General features: G+C 62.3%; 1 protein-coding gene across 1 annotated transcript in view; it reads right to left on the reverse strand.

Annotated features, from left to right (window-relative positions):
• Positions 1-2,823: 2,823 nt before the first annotated feature.
• LRP1 (LDL receptor related protein 1) overlaps positions 2,824-25,421 on the reverse strand; it is an 80,645-nt gene continuing 58,047 nt past the window's right edge. The window contains exons 43-89 of the mRNA XM_045829435.1: positions 23,416-23,620; positions 22,859-23,051; positions 22,197-22,322; positions 21,866-21,994; positions 21,477-21,596; positions 21,169-21,282; positions 20,692-20,841; positions 20,493-20,615; positions 20,049-20,165; positions 19,795-19,923; positions 19,419-19,541; positions 19,183-19,323; positions 18,899-19,089; positions 17,935-18,118; positions 17,697-17,782; positions 17,405-17,524; positions 16,747-16,934; positions 16,423-16,628; positions 15,782-15,970; positions 15,106-15,254; positions 14,576-14,669; positions 14,332-14,448; positions 14,023-14,142; positions 13,363-13,485; positions 13,034-13,159; positions 12,690-12,806; positions 11,939-12,045; positions 11,719-11,851; positions 11,104-11,223; positions 10,877-10,999; positions 10,448-10,588; positions 10,216-10,350; positions 10,003-10,122; positions 8,679-8,947; positions 7,951-8,129; positions 7,361-7,467; positions 6,999-7,115; positions 6,408-6,584; positions 6,124-6,264; positions 5,841-6,014; positions 5,421-5,582; positions 4,880-5,054; positions 4,619-4,720; positions 4,395-4,459; positions 4,204-4,294; positions 3,967-4,111; positions 2,824-3,801 (exon numbers count right to left, since the gene is read on the reverse strand). Of these exons, the coding sequence (XP_045685391.1) occupies positions 3,661-3,801; positions 3,967-4,111; positions 4,204-4,294; positions 4,395-4,459; positions 4,619-4,720; positions 4,880-5,054; positions 5,421-5,582; positions 5,841-6,014; positions 6,124-6,264; positions 6,408-6,584; positions 6,999-7,115; positions 7,361-7,467; positions 7,951-8,129; positions 8,679-8,947; positions 10,003-10,122; positions 10,216-10,350; positions 10,448-10,588; positions 10,877-10,999; positions 11,104-11,223; positions 11,719-11,851; positions 11,939-12,045; positions 12,690-12,806; positions 13,034-13,159; positions 13,363-13,485; positions 14,023-14,142; positions 14,332-14,448; positions 14,576-14,669; positions 15,106-15,254; positions 15,782-15,970; positions 16,423-16,628; positions 16,747-16,934; positions 17,405-17,524; positions 17,697-17,782; positions 17,935-18,118; positions 18,899-19,089; positions 19,183-19,323; positions 19,419-19,541; positions 19,795-19,923; positions 20,049-20,165; positions 20,493-20,615; positions 20,692-20,841; positions 21,169-21,282; positions 21,477-21,596; positions 21,866-21,994; positions 22,197-22,322; positions 22,859-23,051; positions 23,416-23,620 (6,604 nt within the window). The 3' untranslated portion in view covers positions 2,824-3,660. The remainder of the gene's footprint in view (positions 3,802-3,966; positions 4,112-4,203; positions 4,295-4,394; positions 4,460-4,618; positions 4,721-4,879; positions 5,055-5,420; positions 5,583-5,840; positions 6,015-6,123; positions 6,265-6,407; positions 6,585-6,998; positions 7,116-7,360; positions 7,468-7,950; positions 8,130-8,678; positions 8,948-10,002; positions 10,123-10,215; positions 10,351-10,447; positions 10,589-10,876; positions 11,000-11,103; positions 11,224-11,718; positions 11,852-11,938; positions 12,046-12,689; positions 12,807-13,033; positions 13,160-13,362; positions 13,486-14,022; positions 14,143-14,331; positions 14,449-14,575; positions 14,670-15,105; positions 15,255-15,781; positions 15,971-16,422; positions 16,629-16,746; positions 16,935-17,404; positions 17,525-17,696; positions 17,783-17,934; positions 18,119-18,898; positions 19,090-19,182; positions 19,324-19,418; positions 19,542-19,794; positions 19,924-20,048; positions 20,166-20,492; positions 20,616-20,691; positions 20,842-21,168; positions 21,283-21,476; positions 21,597-21,865; positions 21,995-22,196; positions 22,323-22,858; positions 23,052-23,415; positions 23,621-25,421) is intronic.

The following is a 25,421-nucleotide window of genomic DNA, read 5'->3' on the forward strand; positions in this document are numbered from 1 at the left end:
GGCCGTTCACCTTTGCCCCTCGCCCCCAATCGCTGACCCCCCACCCCGCGTGTCCCAGAGCGTCCCTGCGTGGGGGTTGGGCAGGAAGTCCCTGTCAGAGCCGCCTTGCCTGGCCTATTGGTGCAATATCTATCCCTTCCCTCTCGGTGCCCCATCTTTCACCGTGAACTCCTCTCCATCCTCGTCCCCTTCCTCCTCTGTCTCTGTCCTTGCCTCTGTCCCCAGCTTCCTCTCTGTCCCTATCCTCTTGGCTGTTTCTTCACCGCTCCCTCCTCCCCCTAGTCAGTCTCTCTCTCACCTCTCTCTCTCTGTCTCTCGCTCTCTCCCCCTGCCCGGGGAGTCCTCAGCTGTCAGATGTTGCTATGCACTGAGGCTGTGGCTGAGGTGATAGTATGACCGACACCTAGACAGGTAGAGATAGGGACAGAGAGAGATAGGAGCAAGCTGAGACAGAGAGACAAGCATGGAGATAGAGAGACAGGCACACACCCTGACACCAACACCCCCCCCAGGTGTGCACATAGATGCCTTCACAGAGGTGGACCATACCGTAGAGGTGAGCACAAAGGCAGAGAGAAACACATTCACGCAGACACTGGCACACACTAGAGGCACACTGACACACAGATGGACACACTTGGTTTACACACACACAGGAGCACACATAGAGACAGACAAATGCACAGCTGCACCATGAGACAAGTACACCCAACCAGGTACTCAGAGCCCACCCTGCTTCCTTGCCTGGGCAGAGAGGCAAACCTCTAGACAGAGATGGACACACACACAGGTGTACGCTGGCACTGGCAGCCCAAAAGGCAAGCCCAGGCGTGTGCAGATAGGTAGAGGGATGTGACCGAAGCACACACAAAGGATCAGGGATGCAGGGAAGATGAAGTAAAGACAGACAGTAGCCAGGAGGCAGGAACCTGGGTGCCAGTGGGGCAGAGAGGAGAAAGGCAGGAAGGGGCAAGAGTGGCCAGGCCCTACGCGTCAAGGCTCCACCCAGGTCTCAAGCCTGTGGGCTGCTGCAGGAGTGGGTGGGGGCAGTGGGCCCCCCCAGGCCTCAGGTGCCCAGGACAGATGCTCACCACTAGGGTCTTGATCATCTAGAGCCCTGACCCTACCCATCTCTCCTCCTTTTGCTACCATCTCAGGTGACACCCTTCTCTCTCCAGCCACACACACATACACCCACACACACCCACACACACACTCCCCACTTCCCCTGTCTCGCCTCTGTCCCTGTATCTCTCCGTCTTTGTATCTCTTATTTCTTTCTGTCAATATCGCCTCTGCCCCTGGTTCTGTCCATCCCTTCTCCATCTCTGTTTTAGGCCTTCTCTGTCATTCTTGCCAAGTGGGGAGTTTTCGAGGACTGCCTCCTGGTAGACCCTCTCCTGGCTGTTCCTGGAGGGCAGAGAGAGGATGCTGACTGGAGGGGTGTGCATTCCAAGCCGCAGCTGGGGGCCCCTCTCGCTTTGCCCAGGATCTTGAGGCGACAGGCAGAGAATCAGTGGCTCCCCGGGGGCGCCAGATGCACGGCTGGCAGAGGGAGAGTGAGGGGGTGGGGCTGGTGGTAGTGCGGTGGGGGAGCAGGCAGGCGCTGGGGGAGGGAGAGGAGCGGGCAGGCTGAGGGTGGAGGGGGTGTGGCGGAATAGCCCGAGGGAAGAAAGTGAGAGGCTGGGCTGGGGTCCACCCGCAGGTGCATAATTAGTGCGTGCTGGGGAGCGGGCTGTGCTGGGCTACAGGAGAAGCAGCGCTGCAGGAGCGCATACGCCACCTGGTGGACAGATGGGTACACAAGCCTCCCTCTCAACAATCAAGGACTCCCCTTTCTGTCAGCAGGGTCTCTTAGTCCCGGGGTGGCGGGCGGCTTTGGGGAGGACTGAGGCAGCGGAGGATCTCAGAGCCGACTTGGAGATGGGATCTCAGGGGTCAGAGGGAAGGGGACGGCTCTTGTTTCTAGAGGTGCCTGAACTAGGGAGGAAAAGGGGATGTGAGGCAATGCTCCTGGCTTTGGGAGCTGGGTTAGGGTTTTTTTGCAGCTGCCCTCTCTAAGCTTGTCTTTTCTGTTGAGGGGACAGTGGGGCTCAAACCCTCTGTCAGCGTAAAGCTGTGTGACCTTCTTTAAGAAGTTCCCCTCTCTGGGCAGGGCTTGAAGTATACCTGGGATCCCTTTACTTGAGCTGTCCTTTCCCGTCCATCTCTGGCATGTCTAAAATGATTGGTGAACTGGGTCTGTTGGTAGCCGTGGGGCCACGCAAACTGGTTTTCCCTATTCTCCTTCACTCCAAGGCCCTCCCTTCTCCTGAATTCAGGGTTCTACTCTTGGCATCTGATTAATTCTTCTCCATGAAATGTGAGATGTTAGTGCTTTAGAACATCAGGCAGAGATAACTGTATGGGACCACCCTGAAGGATTAGAAATCCCTTCACAAAGCCAGTGTGTTCATTTCTCATTGTGAAATTTTTTGCTGTGGGAGATAATTTGGGTAGGTGGTGGTGGTGTCTCACGAAAACAACAATGCAGAGAAACAGATCTTGGAGTATCTCAGAGCCAGAGGAAAACAAGATCCAGAGAAGTGAAGTCACCTGTCCAAAGTCACACACCCAGGAGAAACAGAGCTTTCTTGTCAGGTCCGGTGCTACCTCCTTCTCCTGCCACCGCGAAATGGAGAGGGACCGAGCTTGGGGGAGAGGGGCACTCCAGATCACGCTCAAGCCTACCTCCAGCACGGAGCAGGGCTCCCTCTGGTGACTGAAGCAGGCAAGTACAGCCCAGCTCCCAGAGTCTCCCACTCAAAGGTAGACACAAGTGGCTTTTTTTTTCTTTCTTTTTTTTTTTACAATTTTATTTATAACAATATCTGTGTTATTTAGTTGTAAAGGAATTCAGCAAAAATTATTAAAACCTTCGTGTCCCCAAAACGGGGCTGCCCGTTTTGCCCTTCCTTGGTGTGCCCCACCTCCTCCCCAGGGGGGAGGGGAGGCTGGGGTACTGTTTACCAAAGAAAGTCTCCAGCCCTGGGGGCCACGGTGGGGGCACTGGCGAGGGGATGCCTGTCTGGGAGGGGTACTGAGTGTGGCCATCTCGAAGATGCCCCTCGAATGGGGGCTGGGGCATGGGATGTACGCCCCGAGAAGTAAAAAACTCCATCCTTTCTTTGCTACCTCAGCCAGAGCCAAGTCTTCCAGACAGGGGCAGCAAAGGACTCTGCTCCCCAGAAGTCGCCCTCAGGAAGCTGGGAGGGGTGGGGGGGGCGAACTACAGGGGAGAGTCCTGACAAAGTGTCTTGTACAGGGAGGGGGAGGCAGCACAACCAGCTCTTCCAGTGGGGGTGCATTTTGGTGGGAAGAGGGGAGGCGGGGGCCCCTCATACCTGTAAGCCAAAGGAGCCCCCAGAGGCTTCCATGTCCCCCCTCCCTGAAGGCAGCATGGGGGGTGCTGAGGAGCGGGCAGGAAGGAGAACGGAAAGAGATAATACTGTGCTCGCTTGCTCGCTTGCTCACTCACATATAAAAAGTAATTCCTTCATTTTTACATTTATACATCCCGGCAGGGCCGGGGAGGGCTGGCTGGGCAGGAGGAGGCTCACGGAAGGACTTCTCTGGCAGGGGGCAGGAGGCTCTCTGGGGAAAGTCCAAGGGGGCAGGGGCCTATGCCAAAGGGTCCCCTATCTCGTCCTCGGGGCCCCGGCCCAGGAGTTCTCGCTTCTCATCCGTGCTGGCCAGGGAGTGGCGGCTGCCGTGACCACCCATGTAGAGTGTGGCGTATACGGGGTTGGTGAAGTTGGTGGGCTGCAAGGTGACAGAGGGTTCAGGTGGGACTCAGAGGCTGGGCTCCATGGCCCTCGTCCCCCACCCCCACCTCTGTTCCATCATCCAACTCAGCACCCTTAGACACCCCAACCATAGCCCCTTGTCCCTGCCCTGGAAACTGCCTCCTTTGTCTTCCCAGCCCACCTTGTCAGGGTCCAGGGCAAAGTCAGCGTCCAGTAGGCCCCCTACATCATCAGGCTCCCCGCCTTCATACATCTTATAGGTGGGATTCCCAATCTCTACGTTCATGGCCCCGTTGGTCATCCGCTGGTGCTGGAAGCCCTTTGCCCTGGAGAGAGGCAGAAGTACAGGGATCGGGGGTCTCGAGGGGTAAGGCCAGGGTGGTAATGACAAGAATTTTCCAGACTCCCTATCACTCACCCCCGGACTCGCCACTTGTACCAGAACACCACTCCGGCTACCAGAAGCAGCAGCAGCAGCAACAGCAGAGGGATTAGGATGGAGGCCATGTCTACGAGGGAGGAGGTGGGAAAGAGTTCGAAAGGCACAGGAGGCACTGCCCCTCCCACTCCAGGTCCCCGCGCCCTGCCTCCCCACCCCCTGCCACCTACGTCCAGGCTGCTGTTGGCTGACCACCTGCTCTTCACACCGGGGTCCTGCCATGTGGGGTGGGCACCTGAAGACAGGAGGGCAGAGCTGAGCAAGCATGACTTCCAGAGCCATGACTTCCCTCTCCTACCAGGGAAAGAGAGAGGGGCCACAGGGTCCTGATGGCCCCGCTGAGATTTGGGGGAGGGGATGACTCAGGCCTCGGAAAGGCTTAGGACCAACTCACTGGCACTCAGGCATCATCTTGCTGTTCATGGTGCAGGAGCCGCCATTGCTGCAGTGGCCAGCGCAGGTCAGGCAGCTGGGGGCCACCCGGCCGTCAGAGCAGCTGCAGAGAGAAGTGAGGTGCTGGGTGCTGGGGCGGGGCTGGCACAGGGGTGCCTGAGACACTGAGGAAGGGGCGGGGCAGGGCTGGGAGGAGAAGAAGTAAAGCCGGGGCAGGGCAGGGTCTCTTGAGGCACAGCCGTGGGGGCCGGGCCTCACTCACTTGCAGGTGACATCCCCACTCTGCTTGTTGATCATGCAGGTCCCATCCAGGCAGCGGCTGCACTTATCCACACGGCACCTGGGCCCTTCGAAGTAGGGGGTGCAGCGGCACTGCCGGGAACCATCAGCCGCCATTTGGCACGTGCCGAAGTTCTCACAGTAGTCAGAGCACTGCCCTGTGGTTTAGGGGGGTGAGGAGATGCGTGAGGGTCCTGCACAGGTTGTGTGGTGGGAAGCTGGGGGAGCCCTAGGTCTTCTAGGTGATGCCCACCTCCTCCTGAGGCCCCAGCTGCCCCACCTCACAGGCTCCAGGGTACGAGGACATCCTTGAACATCCTGACAGGGCCCTGCTTTTGCTTGAATAATCCTGACACCAGAGAGCTCACTTCCTCAGGGGAAGGGCCGGCACTTCCACTGGGCAGCACCAGCAACCCGGGCCTGGTTGAGCTATGAATGGACCCCCTCCCTAGAACTCAGCCCTGTGGCTACCACCCCAGGCTCTCCCCTCACCGGTCCCCGGGGCCCAGGGATGGCTGACTCACGGTACTGGCAGCGGTCACCCAGGAAGCCAGGCAGGCATCGGCACTGGGGCTGGTTGCCCTGGTTGACAGTGCAGGTGCTGTTGTTGGCACAGTAGCCCGCACACACCTGCTGGGTGCACTTGGGGCCTGTGAAGCCTGTGGGGCAGCGGCACGTGGGCATGCCTGGTGGGAGAGGATGTGTGAGCGGCCCGTGACCCACTGCACCACCCACCCTCACTGCAGAGGAGCAGGGCTTCAAGGTCCGGGGGGGAGGGAGGCAGCAGAAGGATGGGACACTGGGCTGTGGTGGGGAGGTGCAAGGGGAGGCAGAGGTGAAGCAAGGCAGGGCCAGGGCTCGGGCTGGCAGGAGGCGGGGCTAGTGGGGTGGGGGGCCAGGGCGGGGGGCTGGAGGAGTCCCGTGGAGAGAACCACAGGGCATACCGGAGGGGGAGGCAGCACAGGTGCCCCCGTTCTGACAGTGCTCCCAGCACTGGTCCAGCTCACACTTGTCGCCTGTGTAGCGGGGCTGGCAGCGGCACTTGGGCTGCCTCCGAGCGTTCAGGAAGCAGCTGCCTCCGTTGAAGCACTGCAGGCTACAGGTTCCCGGCCGCGGAGCTGTGGGGAGGATGGGCCGTGGTGGCTGAGCCAGGGAGAGGGGAATTCAGGGCTGGAGGCAGGAGGGGCCCGGGCCATGAGGGGGGCCAGGGGAGCGGTGCGAGCATACCGTCCGGTGGGGGCGTTGGTGAGGGCACGGCCACACAGGTGCCGTTGTCCAGGCGCTTCCCGTTGGGACAGGTGCAGACAGGCCCACTGGGGCTCAGCAGGCAGAGCCACTCACACTTCTTCCGGTCACAAGGGTTGGTCACTGCGGGGGTGGGCCGGAGTGGGGGGGAGGCTGAGCCTTGTGGACCCAGAACCTTCCCTGCCTGCCAGGAGCCCAGGCCACAGCCTGGAGACCCAGTGCCCCCAGGCCTCCCCTGCCCCAGCCCCAGCTCCCCCGCTGCCCACCTTCAGGCTGCTTGTGCTGGTGGTACAGGACCACGTCGGAGGCGTGGCTCAGACCCCCCGTCAGGTTGATCAAGGGGCTGTGTCCAAACTTATGGATCTTGAAGACACGATTATTGATGTATGTGACACCATAGATGTAGTCCTCAAAGACATCGATGCTGAAGGGGTGACTTAGGCCTGGGGGGAGCGGGACAGGGAGGGCGCTCAGGCCCTGGTGGAGCTCTCCAGGATTCATTCTGACCTCCACGGCTCCCAGGCACCCCAAGTCCGACGTGTCCAAAACCAAATGTCCCCCGCACCTCTTCCCCCTCCTGTGGCTGCTACCAGCACAAGGACTGGTCACCCCAAGATTTCTGGGGTCAGTACTGAGTTCTGCTGCCTTTCCCCACATTTGTTAAGTTCCTGTTGCCACCTCTGTCACCTCTGCCAAGCTTGATGTTCGTTGGCATAATGAACACATGGACAAGGGGGCCATGGGCTGGAGTGGGCCTCGGCCGGCAGGGCTGGTGCACGGGGAGCCTGGCCGAGAGTGCATGACGGCACCGCTGCAGGACTGTGGGGGGCCGTCTGGGGGGTGGGGTCAGGGCTGACCTCGTTTGCTGTCAGCAGCCACAATGGGGTCGGTGCCGTTGAGCCGAATGCTGCCGATGACGGAGAGCTTGGCGTCTGCCCAGTAGAGCCGTTCGTTGTGATAGTCCACTGCCAGGCCTGGGGAGACAGAGAGCAAGGGGAGGCCCCGCCTCTCCCACCTCCGGTGGGGGAGGGGGAGGGCAGAACTGTCTGCAGGCCTGTCGGCCTCACCCGATTCCCAGAACCCCTGCCTATCGCTTCCTTCAGAAAACCTCCCACCACCACCTACCCCATCCCAGGCCAGCCTCCCTACCCTCCCCAGTTTTCGTGCGACTTCTGTGAACCTGACCCTTCCACACCCTTTGTCCCCTGCCGCGACGGACCTGTGGGCCACTGGATGTTGTCTTCTACCAGTGTTTCCCGCAGGGTCCCATCCATAGCTGCGGTTTCAATCTTGGGGTGGTTCCCCCAGTCTGACCAGTACATGGTGCTGGGGATGCAGAGGGGTGAGTGTGGTTAGGACCTGAGGCTGCCAGAGGAGGCCAGCGAAGACCAGAGGAGACTAGGCCACCAGGTTCCTGGCCTCAGCACAGGGACTTCTGGGTCTTAGAACAGGGGTAATCTATCTGCCTCCTCCAGGGAGACTCAGGGGGAGTCAGATTCCTGGCCAGGTTAAGAATCCTTTACTCTAAAATCACAATGTGCTGATCCAGGGTCAGCTATGTGGACAGAGCCGCCCCCTGGAGCAGAGGAGCGGCCCACACCCTGGCTGTCCATGCCAGCCTGCCAAGTGGAGGTCAGGCCCCTGTCTGAGCAGGCCAGCTGGGGGTCCTGGGCAGAGCAGCTGGGGAGGGAAGGCCTGAGGCCGAGGAAGACTCAACCTCAGGCTGGTCTGGGAGGAAAAGTGCACACCCGGGGTGCTAGGCCCCCATCCCCATCCCAGCCCAGACGCCTCCCCGACAGCCCTGCCCACCCCCTCAGCGGGTCCACCGCGATGGCGTGGGGCTCGTCAATCATGCCGGAGATGAGCGTCTTGCGGTTCTCGCCCTTCATCTGCGCCACCTCGATCACGTCTCGGCCCGAGTCAGTCCAGTACACGTTCCCGGCCACCCAGTCGATGGCGATGCCCCTTGGCATCTTGAGCCCTGAAATCTGAATAGGGGGTCACACTGTCAGAAGCTACCACCTTGCGTCTTCCTGCTCATTATCCGCCCCCAACTCTGCCAGCCTATCTCTGCTAGAAACTCACCCCAGACAGAGAGCTAACCCCTGGCTTTGAAGAGATTCCATGGACACTTATCTTGTGGGCCACCCTTAAAGCTTTCACACATTCTGCTGGGTTAGATATTACTACCCTGCTTTACTGAGGAACAAAGTGAGGCCCAAAGATGCCAAACGGGCTGGCCCAAGTTGACACAGGGAGTGGCAGTGACGGTCAGGAACTGGACGTGGCTCTGAGGCTGGAGGCCGGTGGGCCCCCAGGGCCTTGCTGCTCTGGCGGAGGCGTGGCAGAGCCATTGAGAGATCCTCCCGGCTCCGCCCACCTGCGGCCCGCACCTGCGCAGTCACCCTGACCACACTTGCCCTCCAGTCTCACCCTCTGCCCCTCCATTGTCCTTTCCAAGCTCGGCCCAGAACCAACTGTGCTTTGGGGTCTCTCCACTGAGTTCATGTAGACCCCACCCCCGGCTGGGTGCTCACATTAAGGTGGGTGACACCCCGGTCAATCTCTCGCCGGTGGCGATTGGAAGTGGTGGGCGGCGCAGCAGGGGGCAAGCTTCGGTAGGAGATGGTGCCGGTGTGCCAGTTGGTCCAGTAGACGCGGCCAGCCTTGACGTGGACGTCCATGGCGTCGATACGGACACTTTCGTCCCCCTGGAAAGCCTGCTCGTAAGCTGAATGGGGGTGACTGGGGAACAGGCTGCGGATCTCGTTGTCGTCAGCGATGTACAGGACCTGGTACTCAGAGCCTGGAGGGCAAGAGGCCAGAGGGCGCGTGTGGGGAAAGGCAGGCACGGGAGGCCAGGGCCGGGGCTGGCGGGCCTGCCGCCGGCGGGCCTGCTGCCGGGAGGAGCATGCCTGCGGTGCGCTCGAGACTCGGCCGGCCCCCTGCACACAAACGAGTCCTCTCTCCTGATCAAACCGCCCCGTCAGCAGCCTCTGCTCATCCCGCTGTCGCAGTGCCGCCTCAGCCCTCGAACTGTGGTCTCTCCTCCCTGAGTCTATCCACTGCGGCCCGCTGCTCCAGAAAGCCACCTCCGCTCTTCCAACCCCGGGGCCTCTGCCTCCTCACGGCCTCTGGCTGGCGTCGCCAGGCTCTCTGCTACACACTGTCTGCCGTGTGCTCCTGGGTGCACTCGCACGTGGACTTTTGTGCACAGACACGGGGGGGTGCAGGCATGCAAGTGCATGAGAGAGCACTTGGTGTGTGGGTGGGGTCATGTGGATAGGTGTGCCCTCAAGGGTGTGTGTGTGTGGCATGTGGGCATGTTCCCACACACGCACAAGGGAGCTGCAGGTGTGTGTTGGAGCATATGGGCAAGAACTTAATGTTCAAAGACAAAAAGGTAGACCACGTGAGGTGGTGGATGTGTTAATTAACTCGATGGGGCAACACATTCACAAGCTGCATGCATGCCCAGTCATCACCTAGTACCACATTAAATATCCGACAGTGTTGTCAGTACGTCTCGATAAAGCTGAGAAGGAAAAGCATGAAGGGAATATGCCAGTGGGGCACATGTGACTCAGTGTGGCAACGTGAGTCTGTGCACGGCCCTGGGAGTGGGAGCAGGGCGAGGAGGCACGGGTTGGGTGCTCATGTGCGGCCCCCACCCCGACTCCTTGGGGCGAGCCAGCCCCGGGCCATGCCCTCTGTGCACGGGTGGCCGCACCTGGCACCTGCGGATCCATGCTGGGGCAAGGGTGCAGGGAGGAAAACCCCCATTTCAGACGCCCCCTTCTAGGTCCCGGTGTCGCACAGCCCGGCCTGCTCTTCCTGTCCCCTCCCCACTCGGGCTGGTACCTTCGGCCTTGCAGGTGTTGTGTGTCTTCATGAAGTTGCGAGCGCAGCTGCAGAGGTGGCTGCCCTTGGTGTTGTTGCAGAGCTGCGAGCAGGTGCCGAAGCGCAGGCACTCGTTGATATCTGGGGGTTACACGGGAGGGTTGTGGAGGCACCCCATGTGGCTGGGCTTTCTGCCTGCCCCCCCCCCAACCCTTTCCTGTCCTGCCTTCTTACCCTGGCACCCCGGCTGGCCTGGCACTGTGTGGAAGCCGGGGCGGCAGGCACAGTAGGCGGCTTTCTCCGTGTGCACGCAGCGTGCCTCGTCCCCACAGATGCTGGCATTGGTGGCGCAGCTGGTCAGCTTGGGGTCTGTGGGGGACAGAAAGTGCAGCCTCTCCCCTGAGCCGACCCAGGCCGAGGATCGGGTCTCCCACCCCCAGCGGCCGGGCCGGTGCACCCCTCTCACCGGTGCTGCAGTCCTCCTCGTCGGAGCCGTCCCCGCAGTCATCAAACATGTTGCAGCGCAGTGAGAAGGACAGGCAGCGCTGGTTCCGGCACAGAAACTCCTTCTTGTCTTTGCAGTGGGGGGTCTGAGCGGTGGGGGGCTCTGGGGAGGGTGGGGCCTTCAGGTCCTGAGCATTGGCCACCCCGCCCCTCCCCCCAGAGGGGCCCCCAGTCCATTGCCGGTGAGGGAGGGACCCAAGCCTGGCCATCTCTCAAGCTTGCAGGGGAAGCAGGTCAGATTTCAGTCTCTACCTCAACACTTCAGGCTCTCAGCCATGGAACCTCCGCTTTCCGAATGAGCCCAGTCCGGGGACACAGCTCCCACCCCGCCCACCCCTACCTCCTACCTCACTGCAGGCTTCCCACGCTCTTCCCCGCGGCCGCGGCTCACCACAGTCCTCCTCATCGGTTCCATCGCCGCAGTTGTCGGTGCCATCGCACTGGCGCCCGATCCACAGGCAGACGCGGTCATTCTTGCAGCGGAAGGGCCGGTTCGGAGGGCACACAAACCGGGCTGCAGGAGCAGAACTGCAGTCAGCCCCGGGGGCAGCCACCCACCAGAAAAGCCCCTCTCTGCTCCGCCCCGAGGCTCCTCCGCCCTCGGCCTCAGAGCCTCACCACACTCCTCAGGGTTCTCATCTGAGTTGTCCCCGCAGTCGTCCTCGCCATCGCACTTCCAGGCCAGGGGCTTGCACAGGGTGTTGTTGCACTGGAACTCGTCCAGGGGGCACGTCCGCACTGCACGCGGGGGTGGGGGGGGTGGGGGCAGGGGGCGGAGTGCTGAGCCGAAGGCTGCGGGCGGCAGGGCCCTGCCCTGACCTCTCCCTCCCCGGGCAGTCACCAGGCAAGATCGCACCCAAGGGTGACTTTCTACCAGCTGGACGGCTGGGGCAGCACTGCCTCCTCTAGTATTTAGAGGAGAAGAGGCCTTTTGGGGAAGAGTGTCCAGAGGGGCAGAGAGAGCCCTATTTCTCTGGTGGTCGTGGCAGGACACTGGGGTCTGCCCTGTAGTTCAACCGCAGGTCCAGAGGAGGAGCACTGGGCTGCGAGTCCCTGTCCTCAGCCCACAGGGTGGAGCCAGGATGCCCGCCCTCACTGTCGGGGTCCCTGTCCCAAGACCCAACCTACTCTCACCCCAGCTTCACAGGCCGGCTTGGAGCCCAGGCGGGAGAGCAGGGGCAGGAGCTGCCCCACTGCGGGGTGGGGGGTGGGGGGGCTGGCGGAGGGACTCACCGCCGGTGCCGCAGGCTTCCTCGTCGCTGCCATCCATGCAGTCAGCGTCCGCGTCGCAGCGCCAGCGCAGGGGGATGCAGTGGCCGCTTTTGCACTGGAACTGGTCCATGTCGCAGCGGGGCGTGCAGTCTTTCTGTGGGCCAGGGAGCAGGCGAGCTGGTCAGACCTGGGGGCCCCTCCTCGACCTGCTACGACCCCGTCCTCTGGTTTCCCCGCCCACCTCGTCGGAGCCGTCGGCACAGTCATGGTCCCCATCACATTTCCAGCGCCCGGCGATGCAGCGGCCATTGGCACAGGAAAACTCACTCTCCGAGCAGGGCCGAGGGGCTGGGGAGGATGAGACAGGCCGCAGGAGGGTGGGCACGGGCACGCAGCCCTCAAGGGCCACTGCAGCCCTGGGCACAGTAATGCCACCCACTGCTGTGTTTCTGAAGGCCACAGGTGACTGCACAATGACCAAAATGCCCAGCCGATCCTGGGCGGCCACTGACTGCTGTCCTGGGACCAGCCGGGCCAGAGGGCGCTGGCCTTCCCCTCTGGGACACACGCGAGAGAGGGCACTGTGTGTGGGGAGGGGGGGCGGGACAAGGCCACCAAGACAAGCACCAGGGTTCAGGAAGCGGCCAGTAAAGGGCGACGGGCTGAGGCACAGTGCGGGGATGGGTGGGCTCCGGGCAGAGGCGGGGGTGTGGTGGGGATGTGGCACGCCAGAGACACCTACCTCTGCAGCCCCGAGAGGACAGTGTGGAAATGGAGAGAAACATGAGATGAGGTGAAATGGTACAAACTCAAATACACAACATGGAGCGGGGTGGGGTGAGGCGGGAGGAGTTCCTGCCCCCCAGCCCTGGGTGGCGGCCACTGGCCCTGGTGCAGCTAGGTGCTGGTGGGGGCAGGGGCGTTCAGAGGGGAGGTGCTGAGGTCTCCTGGGGAAGGGCCCCGGTGGGGCGGGTGGGGGGGGAAGCACGTACTGCAGCTCTCCTCGTCGGAGTTGTCCCCACAGTCGTTGTCGTAGTCACACTGCCAGCGGCCCGGCACACAGCGGTTGTTCTTGCAGCGGAACTGGTAAGGCTCACAGGTGCGCTCGTCTAGGGGAGACAAGGTTGGGGGCCAGTCAGGGGCTCACATGGGCGTGGCCAGGGTGTCCAGGAGGAAGGAGTGGGTGTTCTGGCCTGAGACAGTGGGGCAGCAGTATTCCAGGCGGCTGGCCATGCGGGGACCCAGTCAGCTGGCTGCCCAGCTCCACCGCCTGCAGCAGATGCACCCCCCCCATGCAGGGCACCCTCCCCTCGGAGTCCGGGCTGGAAAAGCTCACCACACTCTTCCTTGGGCTCGTCCGAGCCGTCCCCACAGTCGTCCTCTCCATCACACTTCCAGCGTGCTGGGATGCAGCGGCCAGAGTCCTTGCAGCGGAACTCATCGACCCCACAGGTCATCTGGGCTGCAGGAGGGGGGCACTAGTGGTGACCGGAGGCTACTTTCAGGAATGTGCTGTGAGGGGGTCGTGGGTGGGACTGGCTACTGAGGGGGTCGCATGTGGGGCTGGTAGGAGCAGCAGATGCCATGCAGCTGCAGGGGCTTGGGAGCGGGGGCGGTTCTTTGCAGAAGGTGGGCTCCGGGTTCCAGGGGCACCAGGCAACTCACTGCAATTGGCGGGCTCGTCGCTGCCATCCACACAGTCGTTGTCCCGGTCACAGACCCAGACTCGGGGGATGCAGCGCTTGGTGATGGAGCATTGGAATTGGTTGGGGGCACAGGTCACCTCGGCTGTGGGGTCGGGGACAGAATGAGGACTTGCCCTTTCTGCCTCCCACCACAGTTCAAATTACCATCTTCTTCTTCTTCCAAGCCCTGCCCCTCCCTGTTTGCTGCCAGCAATTTCTTGAGAGGGAGAAAAGAAGAGTTTATCTCCGATTTTGGTGCTTTTTGTTTGTTAGATCTGCACAGCACATCTATCTCTCCACTGAGCCCAATGATGATTTTATGAGCAAACCAGGTAACATCCATATAATGTATATTCCCCTCTAGTAACATTACTGGTGGGCCCTGGCTGGTGTGGCTCAGCGTATTAAATGGCAGCCTGCAAATTTAAGGGTTGCCGGTTCAATTTCCAGTCAGGGCACATGCCTCTGTTGCAGGCCAGGTCCCCAGTAGGGGACGCTCGAGAGGCAACCACAAATTGATGTTTCTCTCCCTTTCTCCCTCCCTTCCCCTTTTTCTAAAAATAAATAAAATCTTTTAAAAAATGACTGGTGGGTAGATTTCAACGTGAGCTGTCCCCCCACTCTGTGCTGGGGCACTCACGGCAGTCCCTCTCGTCCTCCCCGTCCCCGCAGTTGTCCTGCCCGTTGCAACGGAAGATGCCGGGAATACAGCGGTTGGTGTTGGTGCACTTGAACTGACTGGGCAAACAGACGTGGATGTCTGGAGGTGGGGAGAGAGCAGGGTAACGAATGGTGGATGGCAGAGCCTGGAGCGGCAGGAGACCAGCCTGAGAGGAGGCTGCTGTGGGCTGCGCTTCCTCACCCCGGAAGCGCAGTATGACACCCCCAGATCCCAAGGAGGGGCACAGGAGGGAAGAAGAGCAGCTGAGGGGGAGGGGCAGCGCTTTACCGCAGTTGGCCTCGTCACTGTTGTCCTGGCAGTCGTTGTCCCCGTCACAGATGAAGGCAGGGTTCGTGCAGATGCCCGTTGAGCACTGAAACTGTCCGGGGCGGCACTTGAACTCATCTGCCGGGAGGGGAGCTCAGTGTCAGAGGGGCTGCGGCTGGGCACAGCCACGCAGGCCCTTGGAGTCGAGGGCTCCTGTGGGGGTGGGGAGCAGGGGAGCCCCTGGGCGCCCCGCCCCGGCACTCACGGCAGTCTGGAGGCTCATCCGAGTGGTCCCCACAATCGTCCTCCGTGTCGCACTTCCACCAGAAGGGGATGCACTTGTCGTTCTTGCACACAAACTGGAGGGCAGGTGGGGGCAAGAGGGGTTGGTGGGGGTCTGGGGAACTCGGGGGGTTTCTTTTGAGGGGCTGGGATGTTTCAAAGGAGAAGCAGGGTCAGGGTGCTCTGGGAGGAGGCTGGGCTGGATGGAGGGCTGGGAGGAGGCAAGTGCAGGGAGGCCGGGCGAGAGGGTGTTGGTGTGGAGGTCGGGGTGGGGGCACTGGTGAGGGGGGCTCCGGGTGAGGGTGTGGGGGTGTTTGTGTGAGGTGACAGGTGTAAAAGTATTGCTGTGGGGAGACAAGAGGTAGGCAAGAAATGTGGGGGTGTTAGCGTGGGAAAACCAGGTGCGTGAGGACATTAGAGAGGGTGCTGGGGTCCGAGGAGGAGTGGGGGGGCTGGTGTGAGGGGTCGGGGGATCGAGGCATTGGTGGATGGGGTCCAGGGGAAGAGCCTCACCTGGCTTGCTGTGCAGTTGGACACACAGGTGCGTCCATCGCTGCCCAGGTAGAAGTTGGTGGGACAAGCGCACTTGTGGCCGCCCCCAGGGGACAGCAGGCACAGGTTGCTGCAGCCACCGTTGTTGACCTTGCAGGGGTGATTGGGCACTGCCGCAGAAAAAGTGGTTCAAGGGCGGCTGGTCGGGTGCTCAGGGACCTCACCCTGCCCCTGCCCCCTGGGTCACTGGCCCCCAGCAGAGCCAGGGCAGCGCTCGCTGCCAACACTCCTGCTGTCCTTCTGAGGCCGCCTTCCCCGTCTCCTAGTCCGAGGGGAGACGCATCCTGTTCTTTCAGGAGGGAGCTGGGGCCAGAGACAGGAGAGCCTCTTGCAGCCCCAGGTCAGGCCACTCGGGGGCCCACACTGCCTCAGCCAGGCCCTTCCTTGCGATGGCCGGCTGGCCTGCCTGCCTTCGGGGTCCCTGCACCCAGGCCCACCCTGCTGACCGGCCTTGAGGACTTGCTGCTACGAGACGCCAGGGCTTGTCCCAGGCTGGGCTGAGCTCTTGAGAGCCGGACTAGAGCCTGTCCACAGCCTCTCGAACCCCCCAGCATCTGGAAGGCACTACTTGGTCCACGCTGTGGGGGCCCCTCACGCCAGCTCACCCTTCACCGGCACCCACCCCCCGGCGACCTACCGTCTGGCTGGCGCAGGGCGTGGAAGACATGCAGGTCCATGGGCCGGTGCAGTGTGCTGATGAGGAGGGTCTTGTTGGCGCCCGTGGTCTTGTGGGCTCGGTTGATGGACTTGGTCTCCCAGTCGGTCCAGTAGACGTAGTCCTCAAACAAGGTCAGGGCGAAGATGTGCGGGATGTCCTGGTTCAGCACTGCGGACGGGGGAGGGGAGGGGACAGGTCAGCACTGGGAATGTCTGGGCACCTGCCTGACCGGACCTCCTGAATCCCGCAGCGGCCCTGGGAGGCCGGGGCTGCCAGTCCCAGACAGTTAGGCGGCTTCCCCAGGTCGCACAGCTGATACGTGGCAGGGCTGGGGCTCATATCCCGGCCTGACGCACAGCAGGCTCCCGCACCGCAGTGTGTTATGGCCGCCGGTCAGGAAGCGGGGTGCGCCAGCCCCAGGCCCCCCACACCCATCTGCCTCGGCCCAGGCGTCGGGCGCTGTGTATGGGAGGGCCCAGGCCAACTCTTTGGGTGCACCCTGCAGTGCGCTGGACCCACACACCCCTGGGCCATGATCCCTAGCTTTTACACCCACCCCCTCCCCAGAGGCCTGGTCCCTTAGAGCTGCAGCCCCACCAGGCCCGGGAGCCGGGACTGACCGACGTGGCGGTTGGAGCCGTCCAAGCTGGCGAACTCGATGTAGTCCTCCCGGGCGTCTGCCCAGTAGATGCGCTCGGTGACGTAGTCCAGGGTCAGGCCGTTAGGCCACGTGATCTTGGTGTCCACGATGACGCTGCGGCCAGACCCATCCATGCCGATCCGGCCGATGAGTGAGTGGTCACCCCAGTCGGTCCAGTACAGATACCTGGCAGGAGTGTGGGCCGTGAGCCCGGAGAGATCCAGTGGCTGGTCCCTCCAGCTCTCAACCGCGTGCAGCGGCCGCCTCCACAGGCTCCCCCAACCAACCCTCCTTGCTCGCTTACCCGTTCTGCACGTCCACCACCAGAGCCCTGGGCTCACGGAGGCCAGAGTTGACCAGCACCGTCCGATAGGCCCCATTGAGCTTGGACACTTCGATGGTGTCCCGGCCTTTGTCACACCAGTACAGGTTGCCGCCCACCCAGTCCACAGCCAGCCCATCGGGGTTGCTGAGGCCGGTCCGGTGCAGCACCTTCAGACAGGGAGGGAAGAGCCTGAGAGCCCTGGGAGAGGACCCTCCGCCTCTCTGGGGCTCGGCTTCCCTGCGTATCACGTGGGGAGCTCACCTCCCAGGACAGTGGGAAAGACCAGTCATGGGTCTGGTGTCAGCTGAGGCTCTAGGACAAGGGTCTAGATGAGAGACCACCCCCCAACTCCACAGTGCCTGGGAGCATCAATTTAAGGGAGATCAGAGGTAGAGAGAAACGTACTGAGAATTAGCGAAAGAGCAAGAGGAATCTCCTAAACCTTTCTTTGGGCTGAGAGGAGAGGGAGAGGTGAAGACAAGCAGAGTCACGCAGTGACTCAGCAGGGGAAATAACTGGGGCCGGTGGGTGGGGAGCAAGGGAGTTGGCCTGGAAACAGAGAACACCCTCGGGGCGGGGCCCAAGGGGCTGGGTCTCTGTACCCCTTGTGCCTGGGAGCCGGACGCGCCAGCCTCACCTGCACGCTGCTCCCGTTGAGGTGCATCCTGCGGATCATGCTGCCCTGCGTCGTCACATCTGTCCAGTAGATCATCTGCTCTCGGTAGTCGAAGTCCAAGGCCACAGCGTTGTTCAGGCCCTGGGTGGGGGGCAGGGACAGGTCTGACTGCAGAGCCAGGAGGCGGCGGTGGAGAAGGCCCTGCAGTGTAGAGATGCGGGCCCAGCAGGGGGGGTGCCCATGGGGCTGCACCGGGCCAGAGCCGTCACTCTGGGCCTGGGCGCTGGTGGGCACAGGAGGCTGGGTCTGCTACCTGCTTGAGCAGCGTGTAGTTGGAGCCGTCCAGGTTGAGCTTGCGCAGGTAGTACCGGTTGGCGAAGATCAGAAATGGCTCCTCATCTGGAGACAGAGGATCCTGGCTCAGCCACTAGCTGGGGGGGCACATTCTAGCCCCCCCAGGTCCCCAGCGTGTCGTGAGCTCTGCTGTGTCAACCCTGCCTCTACAGCGCCTAGCCACCGAGGCATCTCACGCTCTCCACACCCCGGCTCACCGGTCACAGCCTTGCAGCTGTGGGGGTCGCCGCTGCGGGGGGCGTAGCCCTCCACGCACAGGCACTTGTAGCTGCCGTGGGTGTTGATGCAGAGCTGGCTGCAGGGGAAGGTGGTGCTGCACTCGTCCACATCCGCACACGTGCGGCCGTCGTCCTTCAGCCGGAAGCCGGGGCGGCAGCGGCACTGTGGGCACAGGGAGCCTTGTCTGGGGACCGGGCAGGGGTCTGGGCCTCCCAGGATCTGACGGCCTCCGGCCCCTGGACCTGGGGTCGGAAGCCCTCGTGGGACTCTGGTTCCCGCCACCAGCAAAGCCCAGACTTGCCAGGGGAGGCAGGTGGCACACGCGTGCAGAGTCCACGGTGCCAGACAGCTGGCCATCACCCCACCAACACTGGAGTGAGTCCCCAATGGCCACCGTGTTTCCACACCCACAGGGTGGTGCTCAGGCCTCACCTCGTGTGACCCGTGGGCATCATTTGACAGAGCTGACCATGCTCCTCTCCAGTGCTCTCTTCACTGGCTGTTCTCTAGCCCCAGCTGCTGACCCTTCTCGGGTGCCTTGACCCAAGTCCCTCCCCTCCCACCCAGGGGGTGGCCAAACACAGGGTTCAGGCCCTGGGCTTCCCTGCTTTTCCATCTACACTCATTCCCTTGGGGGTTCAGACTCATGGATTTCAATGTGGTCCTGTGGTGAAAACTCCCAGATTCCGCTCTCCCATCTGGGTCCACCCTTGAACCCCAGCCGGGTAGGTCACCCACTTGACACCTTTGTTCTCTCACAGCCCTTCCCTCAGGCGCCAGCAAAGCCTGCGGCTCCGCCTTCCAGAGGGATGCAGAACCCACCCAAGCAGAGTCCCGTTTTGCTCACTGCTGGTCCCCCCTGCCTGGAATGCTGCCTGGAAGAGCAGGCACTGCCTAGGCCCTCGCTGAACATACGAAAGAGTGGGTGGGGGCGGGGCACACCTTGAAGCCGATCTTGAGGTCTTCACACTCCTGGCTGCAGCCGCTGAGCTTGGGTCTGAGACACTCGTTGACGTGGCAGCCCCGCTCGTCGGAGCCATCGCCACAGTCGTCCTGGCCGTTGCACAGCAGTGTCTCGGCCACGCAGCGCCCACTGCTGCACAGGAACTGCGAAGGGGCGTAGCACTTGTGCTCTAGGGAGGGGCAGAGGAGGTGGGTCAGCAGGGGTCTGGGGACCGACATGGGCGGCTGGCGGGGGGGAGGGAGGGGAGCAGGCGCCAGCCCACCTGGGCTGGTGCAGTGCGGGTTCGCGGGGGCCTCATCGCTCTGGTCGTGGCAGTCGTTTTCCCCGTCGCACTCCCACTGGCGGGAGCTCAGGCAGCGCCCGTTGGCGCAGCGGAACTCATTGGGGCCGCAGGTCGGGTACTCTGGGGGAGCAGGGGCGGGTGAGGCGGGTGGCCTGGGCGCAGCCCATCAGTCACAGCGGGGGCAGGGCCTGTGTCCCCGCATAGCCCCGGCTCACCGCACTCTGGGGACTCGTCGGAGCCGTCGGCACAGTCGCGGTCATGGTCACACACGAAGTGCTTGGGGATGCACTGGCGGTTCTGGCACATGAACTCGCGGTCGTCGCAGGTGCTGTTGTACACTGTGGAGAGAGGTGGACACGGCCCCTCAGTCCCCCCGGCCAGCCACTGACTGTCACCCCCCAGACCTCCCTGTGGCCCAAGTGGTAGAATAGGCAGAGCCCTGGACAGGGGTTCAACACCTGAGTCGTAGATAGGGCTCTGCCACTAACCACCTGGGGGACCCCTGCCGAAGCACTTCCTCTTCTTGGCCTCAGTTTCCCCTTGTGCAAAGTGGGACTGTGCTACTTGCTGTCCACCCCACTCCTCACTCACAGCAGCCGGCTGTGACGCTCTCATCGGCGCCGTCGGTGCAGTCCTTGTCTCCGTCACAGAGCCAGCGCTCTGGGACGCACACGTGGGTGCCCGGACAGGAGAAGGAGTTGGGGCCACACGTCTTGCCTTCTGTGGAAGGAACAGGGAGCTGCTGACTCAGCTGTGCTGTCTCTCCTTGGAGAGGCTGTGTGTGGGCGGTGGGGGGTCTGTCCCCCACCCCCCGCACCTCCCCAGCCAGCACCAGGCCCCCTCACCGCAGTGAGCTGCCTCGTCTGAGCCGTCCCCGCAGTCATCGCTGCCGTCACACAGCCACTGCTTGGAGATGCAGCGATGGTTCTGGCACTCAAACTGGGCCTCTGAGCAGAACTTGTCTGGGGCAGTCAGGGGCCACAGTTAGATGGGGGAGGGGATGGCAGGTCACGCAGCTGGGCAGGCAGGTCCCGCAGGGTGGATGGGAGGACCCACAGCACCCCTCTGTGGGGGCCCAACAGGAGCTAGGGAGACGACCCCCCTCTCTCGGTGGTCTGGGTGGGGTTCCTGCAGGGAAGGCCCTCAGTGCCCTCTTCCCAGGAGGGCATTTTCTGGTGGGAGCTGAGAGGTGGGGCCTGGACAGGGTCTCAGTGGCTCTGGGGAAGCCCTGGCCCCTGGTGGGTCCTCTGGGTGCCCCGCTCCAGTGCTGGGGTGCTGTGGCCACTCACTGCAGTGGGTCTCATCCTCTCCATGCTCACAGTCGTCCTCCTTATCACACGTCCAGCTCATGGGGATGCAGCGCCCACTGTGGCAGGCAAAGTAATTCAGGGGGCATCTGGGGCGCTTCACACCTGGGGTGAGAGAGGCATGAGGGCGCTGCTCCCTCCGAGCGCCCGCTGCCCACTGCGTCCCTGACCGCCGTCGGACCTGGGCAGTCTCGCTCATCGCTGTAGTCCCCGCAGTCGTTAGCACCGTCGCACACCCAGCTGGGCGCATAGCAGAGTGAGGTCCGCTCACAGGGCTGGAAGCGCACACCCTTCACCCCCAGGCGGAAGTAGCTGCTGCAGTCGGTGGCACCTGGCCAGAGGCGGGGATGAGGGGGTGACACCAGTTCCCTCCAAACACTATCCCAGGCCGCTGCTGGCCACATGGGGTCTTTGTGTTTTGGAAAGCTGAACGGTGTCCTTCAGGTGGGATGCTGTCCACACCTTCCACTCACTGCCCACCCCCCGAATCACAGGGGAGCTCAGGCCTGGAAGCAGGGGACAGGAGTGGGAACAGGCAGGCTGTGAGGGGGCTGAGGCGCCCCTGTGGGCCAGAAGGAAGGCAGAGAGGAATGCAGGTCAGGATGGGGGAGCAACACTGCAGGAGCCAGGGAGGCCTGGGGAAGGGGGCAGGACTCACTGCAGTTCATCTCGTCGGAGGCATCATCACAGTCCACGAACTGGTTGCAGCGACTGGAGTTCCCAATGCAGGTCCCGTCCCGGCAGCGGAACTCGCCCACACTGCAGGCCGTCTCTAGAACAGTGCCCACCCGGCACCATCATACTAGGTCCTCCCCGCAGGGTCCAGGACGGCCCAGCCAGAGCGCCCCGCCCACAGCCTGCAGCAGTGCCCTGAACCAGACCCCTCCGGGCCTGGGGCCCGAAGCTTGGCCAGGTGGGGGTGGGGCAGAGGTGCAGAGTCCAAGGGCTGGGCAGCGCCCCACTCACTGTTACAGGGAATCTCGTCGGAGCCATCCCCGCAGTCATCCACTCCGTTGCACCACAGCATGTTGGACACGCAGCGACCATTGTTGCACTGGCGAAAAGTCTTCTTGCAGCGGCGGGAGTCTGCGGGTGGGGGGTGGACCACAGGTCAGTGGCAGCTACAGCGGAGGGGTTGCATCTGCGTCTGATGGGACGTCATGCACTCTTTCCCTCAAGAAACTGTGCATGTAGCCCCTGCTCCGGGCCTGGCACAGGGCTCATGGTGGCTCTGTCCTCCATGAGCTCCCAGAACTCCTGGGCCATGGAGCTGGGTCATGAACCTTTTGCTCCTCCCACTCCCATGCCCTGCTCTGCTGGCTGGAGGCCCGGGGCTGCAGGAGGTGGTTCCTTACTGCAGTAGGATGGCTTCTCATCGGACTTGTCCTTGCAGTGGGACACACCGTCGCATGTCAGGCTGAAGTTGATGCACTCGCCGTTGGCGCACTCGAACTCGTCTTGCGCTCGGCAAGAGGAATTCACCGCTAGGGAGGGAGGCGGAGGAGCTTCGTGAGCCAGCGCTGTGGGGTCCCAAGCGCCCCTGTCCCTCCCTCCCCACCAGAACTGAGATCAGCCTCAGTTTCTACTTGGTGAAAGGTTCAGGGCTGAGCTGTTGGGGAGGAGCTGGTCCCCAGTGTGTGCCCAGGGTCCTCCGCCGGCGCCCTCCTCCCTCCCTGCCTGTCTCACCCCGGCAGGTGAAGTCCTCCTGGAGGATGCGGCCTCCTCGGCAGGAGCAGTTGACGTGGCCTTGGTGGGTGAGCAGACACAGGTCCTGGCAGCCCTCGTTGTTGAGGCGGCATGGAGAGAGTTCACCTGGGGCAGGGAGGGAGGACAGGGCCTAAGAGAGCTGTCTGCCAAGCACAGAGGGAATGCCACGCCCACTCCCGGGGCTTCCCTGAGCTGCCAGGCACTGGCTGCGACCGGCATGTGGCGGAGGGCCAGGCGCGGGGAGTTTGGGGAGCCTGAGGCGGAGTGATACGGAATTCCGGGTGCCGCGAATCATGTCTATGGAGTCGACAGATCACGTATGTAGTAAGGGGGCCCAGGGCCTGTGTGAGCGGCCAGGGAAAGCTGCAGGTCTGCACAGCGGACACCCAGTCAGCCAGGCCCACTGTGGGGATGAGTCTGCATGTGATGCAGAGGGAGGAGCAGGCGAAGCCTGGGCTGCGAGTGTGTGATCAGGTTCCGGGGAATACGTGGTTCTGGGGGTGGGGAAGGAGGGACGACAATGTGTGCTGAGACGTCCATAGACTCAGATGAGACCACAGGAGAGTGGTGTGTGTGTGCGTGTGCACGCGCACTGGCAGGATAGACAGGACAGCAAGGCTGGTGGCAGTGGCCCCACTTACAGCTGTTGGTGTCATTGGCCACAGCGATGATGCCCATGGGCTGTTGGGGGATGTCCACGCGCAGCATCTTCATGTCGCTGCCCACGTACTTGTTGGCCCGTTGCACAGCCCGCCGCACCCAGTCCGTCCAGAAGATGTGCTCCCCGTACACGGCCAGCCCGAAGGGGTGGACGGGCTCCGACTTCAGGATCACCTGTGGAAACAGTGCCTTCACCGTCGCAGGTGCTCGGGCCTCTCCGCCGCCTCTGCCCCCTGCATCCGGCTCCCTGGCCTAGGCCCCTAGACCCAGTCACAGAATGGGAAGGACCCGCAGAGGTACCTTGCCATGTCCCTCGCTTAACTGATGAGGAAGCCGAGCCTGGAAGGGGAGTACTGCACAGGGCCACACGGCTAAGTGGCAGCATCAGGGCCTGCACGGGATGCCTTGGGTTTTCCTGGTTCTTCCTGCCATGTGGCCTCTCGCTCTGCCACTCTGCCTAGCTGGTCTCCCTGGCTGACCAACCATCCCGAGACCCCGCCTCCCCGGTGCCGCTGGCCCGCCTGCCCTGGAGACTCACATAGCGGTGGGAACCATCATACTCGCACCGCTCGATCTTGTCCAGGGTGGCGTCAGAGAAGTAGAGCTTCTCTGCACGGTGGTCGATGGCCAGGCCGTTGGGCGTGCGGATGTCCTTCTCAATGAGAGTCAGGGCGTTGGCTCCCGACAGGGCCGCTCGCATGATGCTGGGGTGCTGCTCGTTCCAGTTGGTCCAGAACATCAGGCTAGGGGAGGAGAGGGACACGCAGAACAGGGGTCAAAGCCAAGGGGTCCGCGTGGGGGCCCAGGCCAGGGCGTGCAGACGACCTGAACCCAGGGGTCGGCCAGGGTGTGAACTGGACCCCAGGTCCAAAGGCAAGCTTCGAGCTATTAAGACCAGCACAGCCCAGCACCTGGGGAGGGTCCGGCGCCAAAGTCCGTGTTCACACATGCTCCTCAGGGTCTGTGGAGCAAGCACCCGCCTTCACTGCGACGGCACAGCCAGGCAGCCACGTCGGTGAGACTCTGTGGGTCCTGTCCCGGCCCTGCCACTGACCACCTGGGGACCCCACCTCTCAGTGCCTCGGTTTCCTCTGTGATGTCGGGACACTGCTGCCCATCCCGTAGGGTAGTTTGAGGACTGAATGAGTTAATATTCATCTTAAAGACACCCAGTAAATGCTCTGTGACCGTTTTCTATTATTTTATTGATGCTCTCTTCTCCCTGCATCTAGGAGACCCCTGTTGAGTGTCTGTTTTGTCCTAGGTCCTAGAGAGGCATGGACCCTGCCCTCAAGAAGTCTTCTGAATCACCTTCTCCATTATTTCAGGCCTTTGTGAATTTGGGGTCTGAGCCCCAGCTCTGCCCTAGAATGAGCCTCTTGGCCTGCTTTCAGGAGAGAAGGCTGCGGGGCTGGCCGGCCCCGCCCTGCTCCTCTCCTGGGTGGTAAGGCTCTGGAGACGGGTGTGGAAGACCTCAGGGCTGGTGGAGCACTGCGGCGGGTGTGACACTGTGGTCCTCACACCACCTGCACTGGATTGTGATTCCAGGTCCTCAGTCCCAGGGACTGACTCACTGAGGCCTGGGGTGGGGCTGGGGAACCAGCGATCCCCAGGCCAGCCTCAGGCCTCCTGGAGTTTGAGAACCACCAAGCTGCACAGCAGCCAGTCCCGTCTCCAGCTTGCTGAGGACCCGCCATCCTCCTCCCTCGGGGCCTCTGTGTAGCTCCTCCCTCTGCCCCTCTGACGTTCTGGCCACAGAGTTGTCTTCGGCCAGTGGGCTTGTATGGCTTGTGTTCTGGGCTCCTTTGCAACCATGGCCCAGCCTGCTGGGCCGTCCTCAGGCCTGCACCACCCGCCCCGCCCCCATGGGAACCATTTCTTTTTAAGATTTTATTTATCTATTTTTAAGAGGGGGGGAAGGGAGGGAGGAAGGAAGGGAGCAAAACATGGATGTAAGAAACAGCTGCCTTACGTACGTGCGCCAACTAGGGACTGAACCCGCAACCCAGGCGTGTGCCCTGACTGGGAATCGAACTGGCAACTTTGCACTTTGAGGCACGAAGCCCAACCAACCGAGCCACACCGGTCAGGGCCGCATTGGGATGTTTTGATCAGGTGTGGGAAGTCCCTTAAGGCCCCTCTCTGCCTGGCGTTCCCCCTCCTGTCACTCTTTCTCAGAGCACCCCCTGTCTGTTCTGCCCTTCCCACCCCTAGGCCCTGTGCCAGCCCGTCGCCTCCACAACGCCTCTCAGTCATCACGACAGCCCTGAGCTGCTCGTCAGTGCTTCCCACCGGTAGGGCTTCTCTCCCCAGCCAGGGGGCTTGAATGGGCCCAAGTCACGGTGTCCATACAATGGGTGTTCCGTGAACAACCTTTGCCTGAAGCTGGGAGTCCGAGAAATACATAGGGCCTACTACGTGCCTCGAACATGGCTCTCCGATGAATGAATCAAGCAATCAGCAAGTTAGAAGGCCCTGCACAGCCCCTGTTCTGATCCTCCCCAAGGTTCAGGCACCTGAAATATCATCATCCTCATATGGCAG

The sequence above is a fragment of the Phyllostomus hastatus genome, unplaced genomic scaffold (assembly GCF_019186645.2).
Source record: "Phyllostomus hastatus isolate PE091 unplaced genomic scaffold, TTU_PhHast_1.1 phas_scaffold_93, whole genome shotgun sequence".
NCBI classification, from domain to species: Eukaryota; Metazoa; Chordata; class Mammalia; order Chiroptera; family Phyllostomidae; genus Phyllostomus; species Phyllostomus hastatus.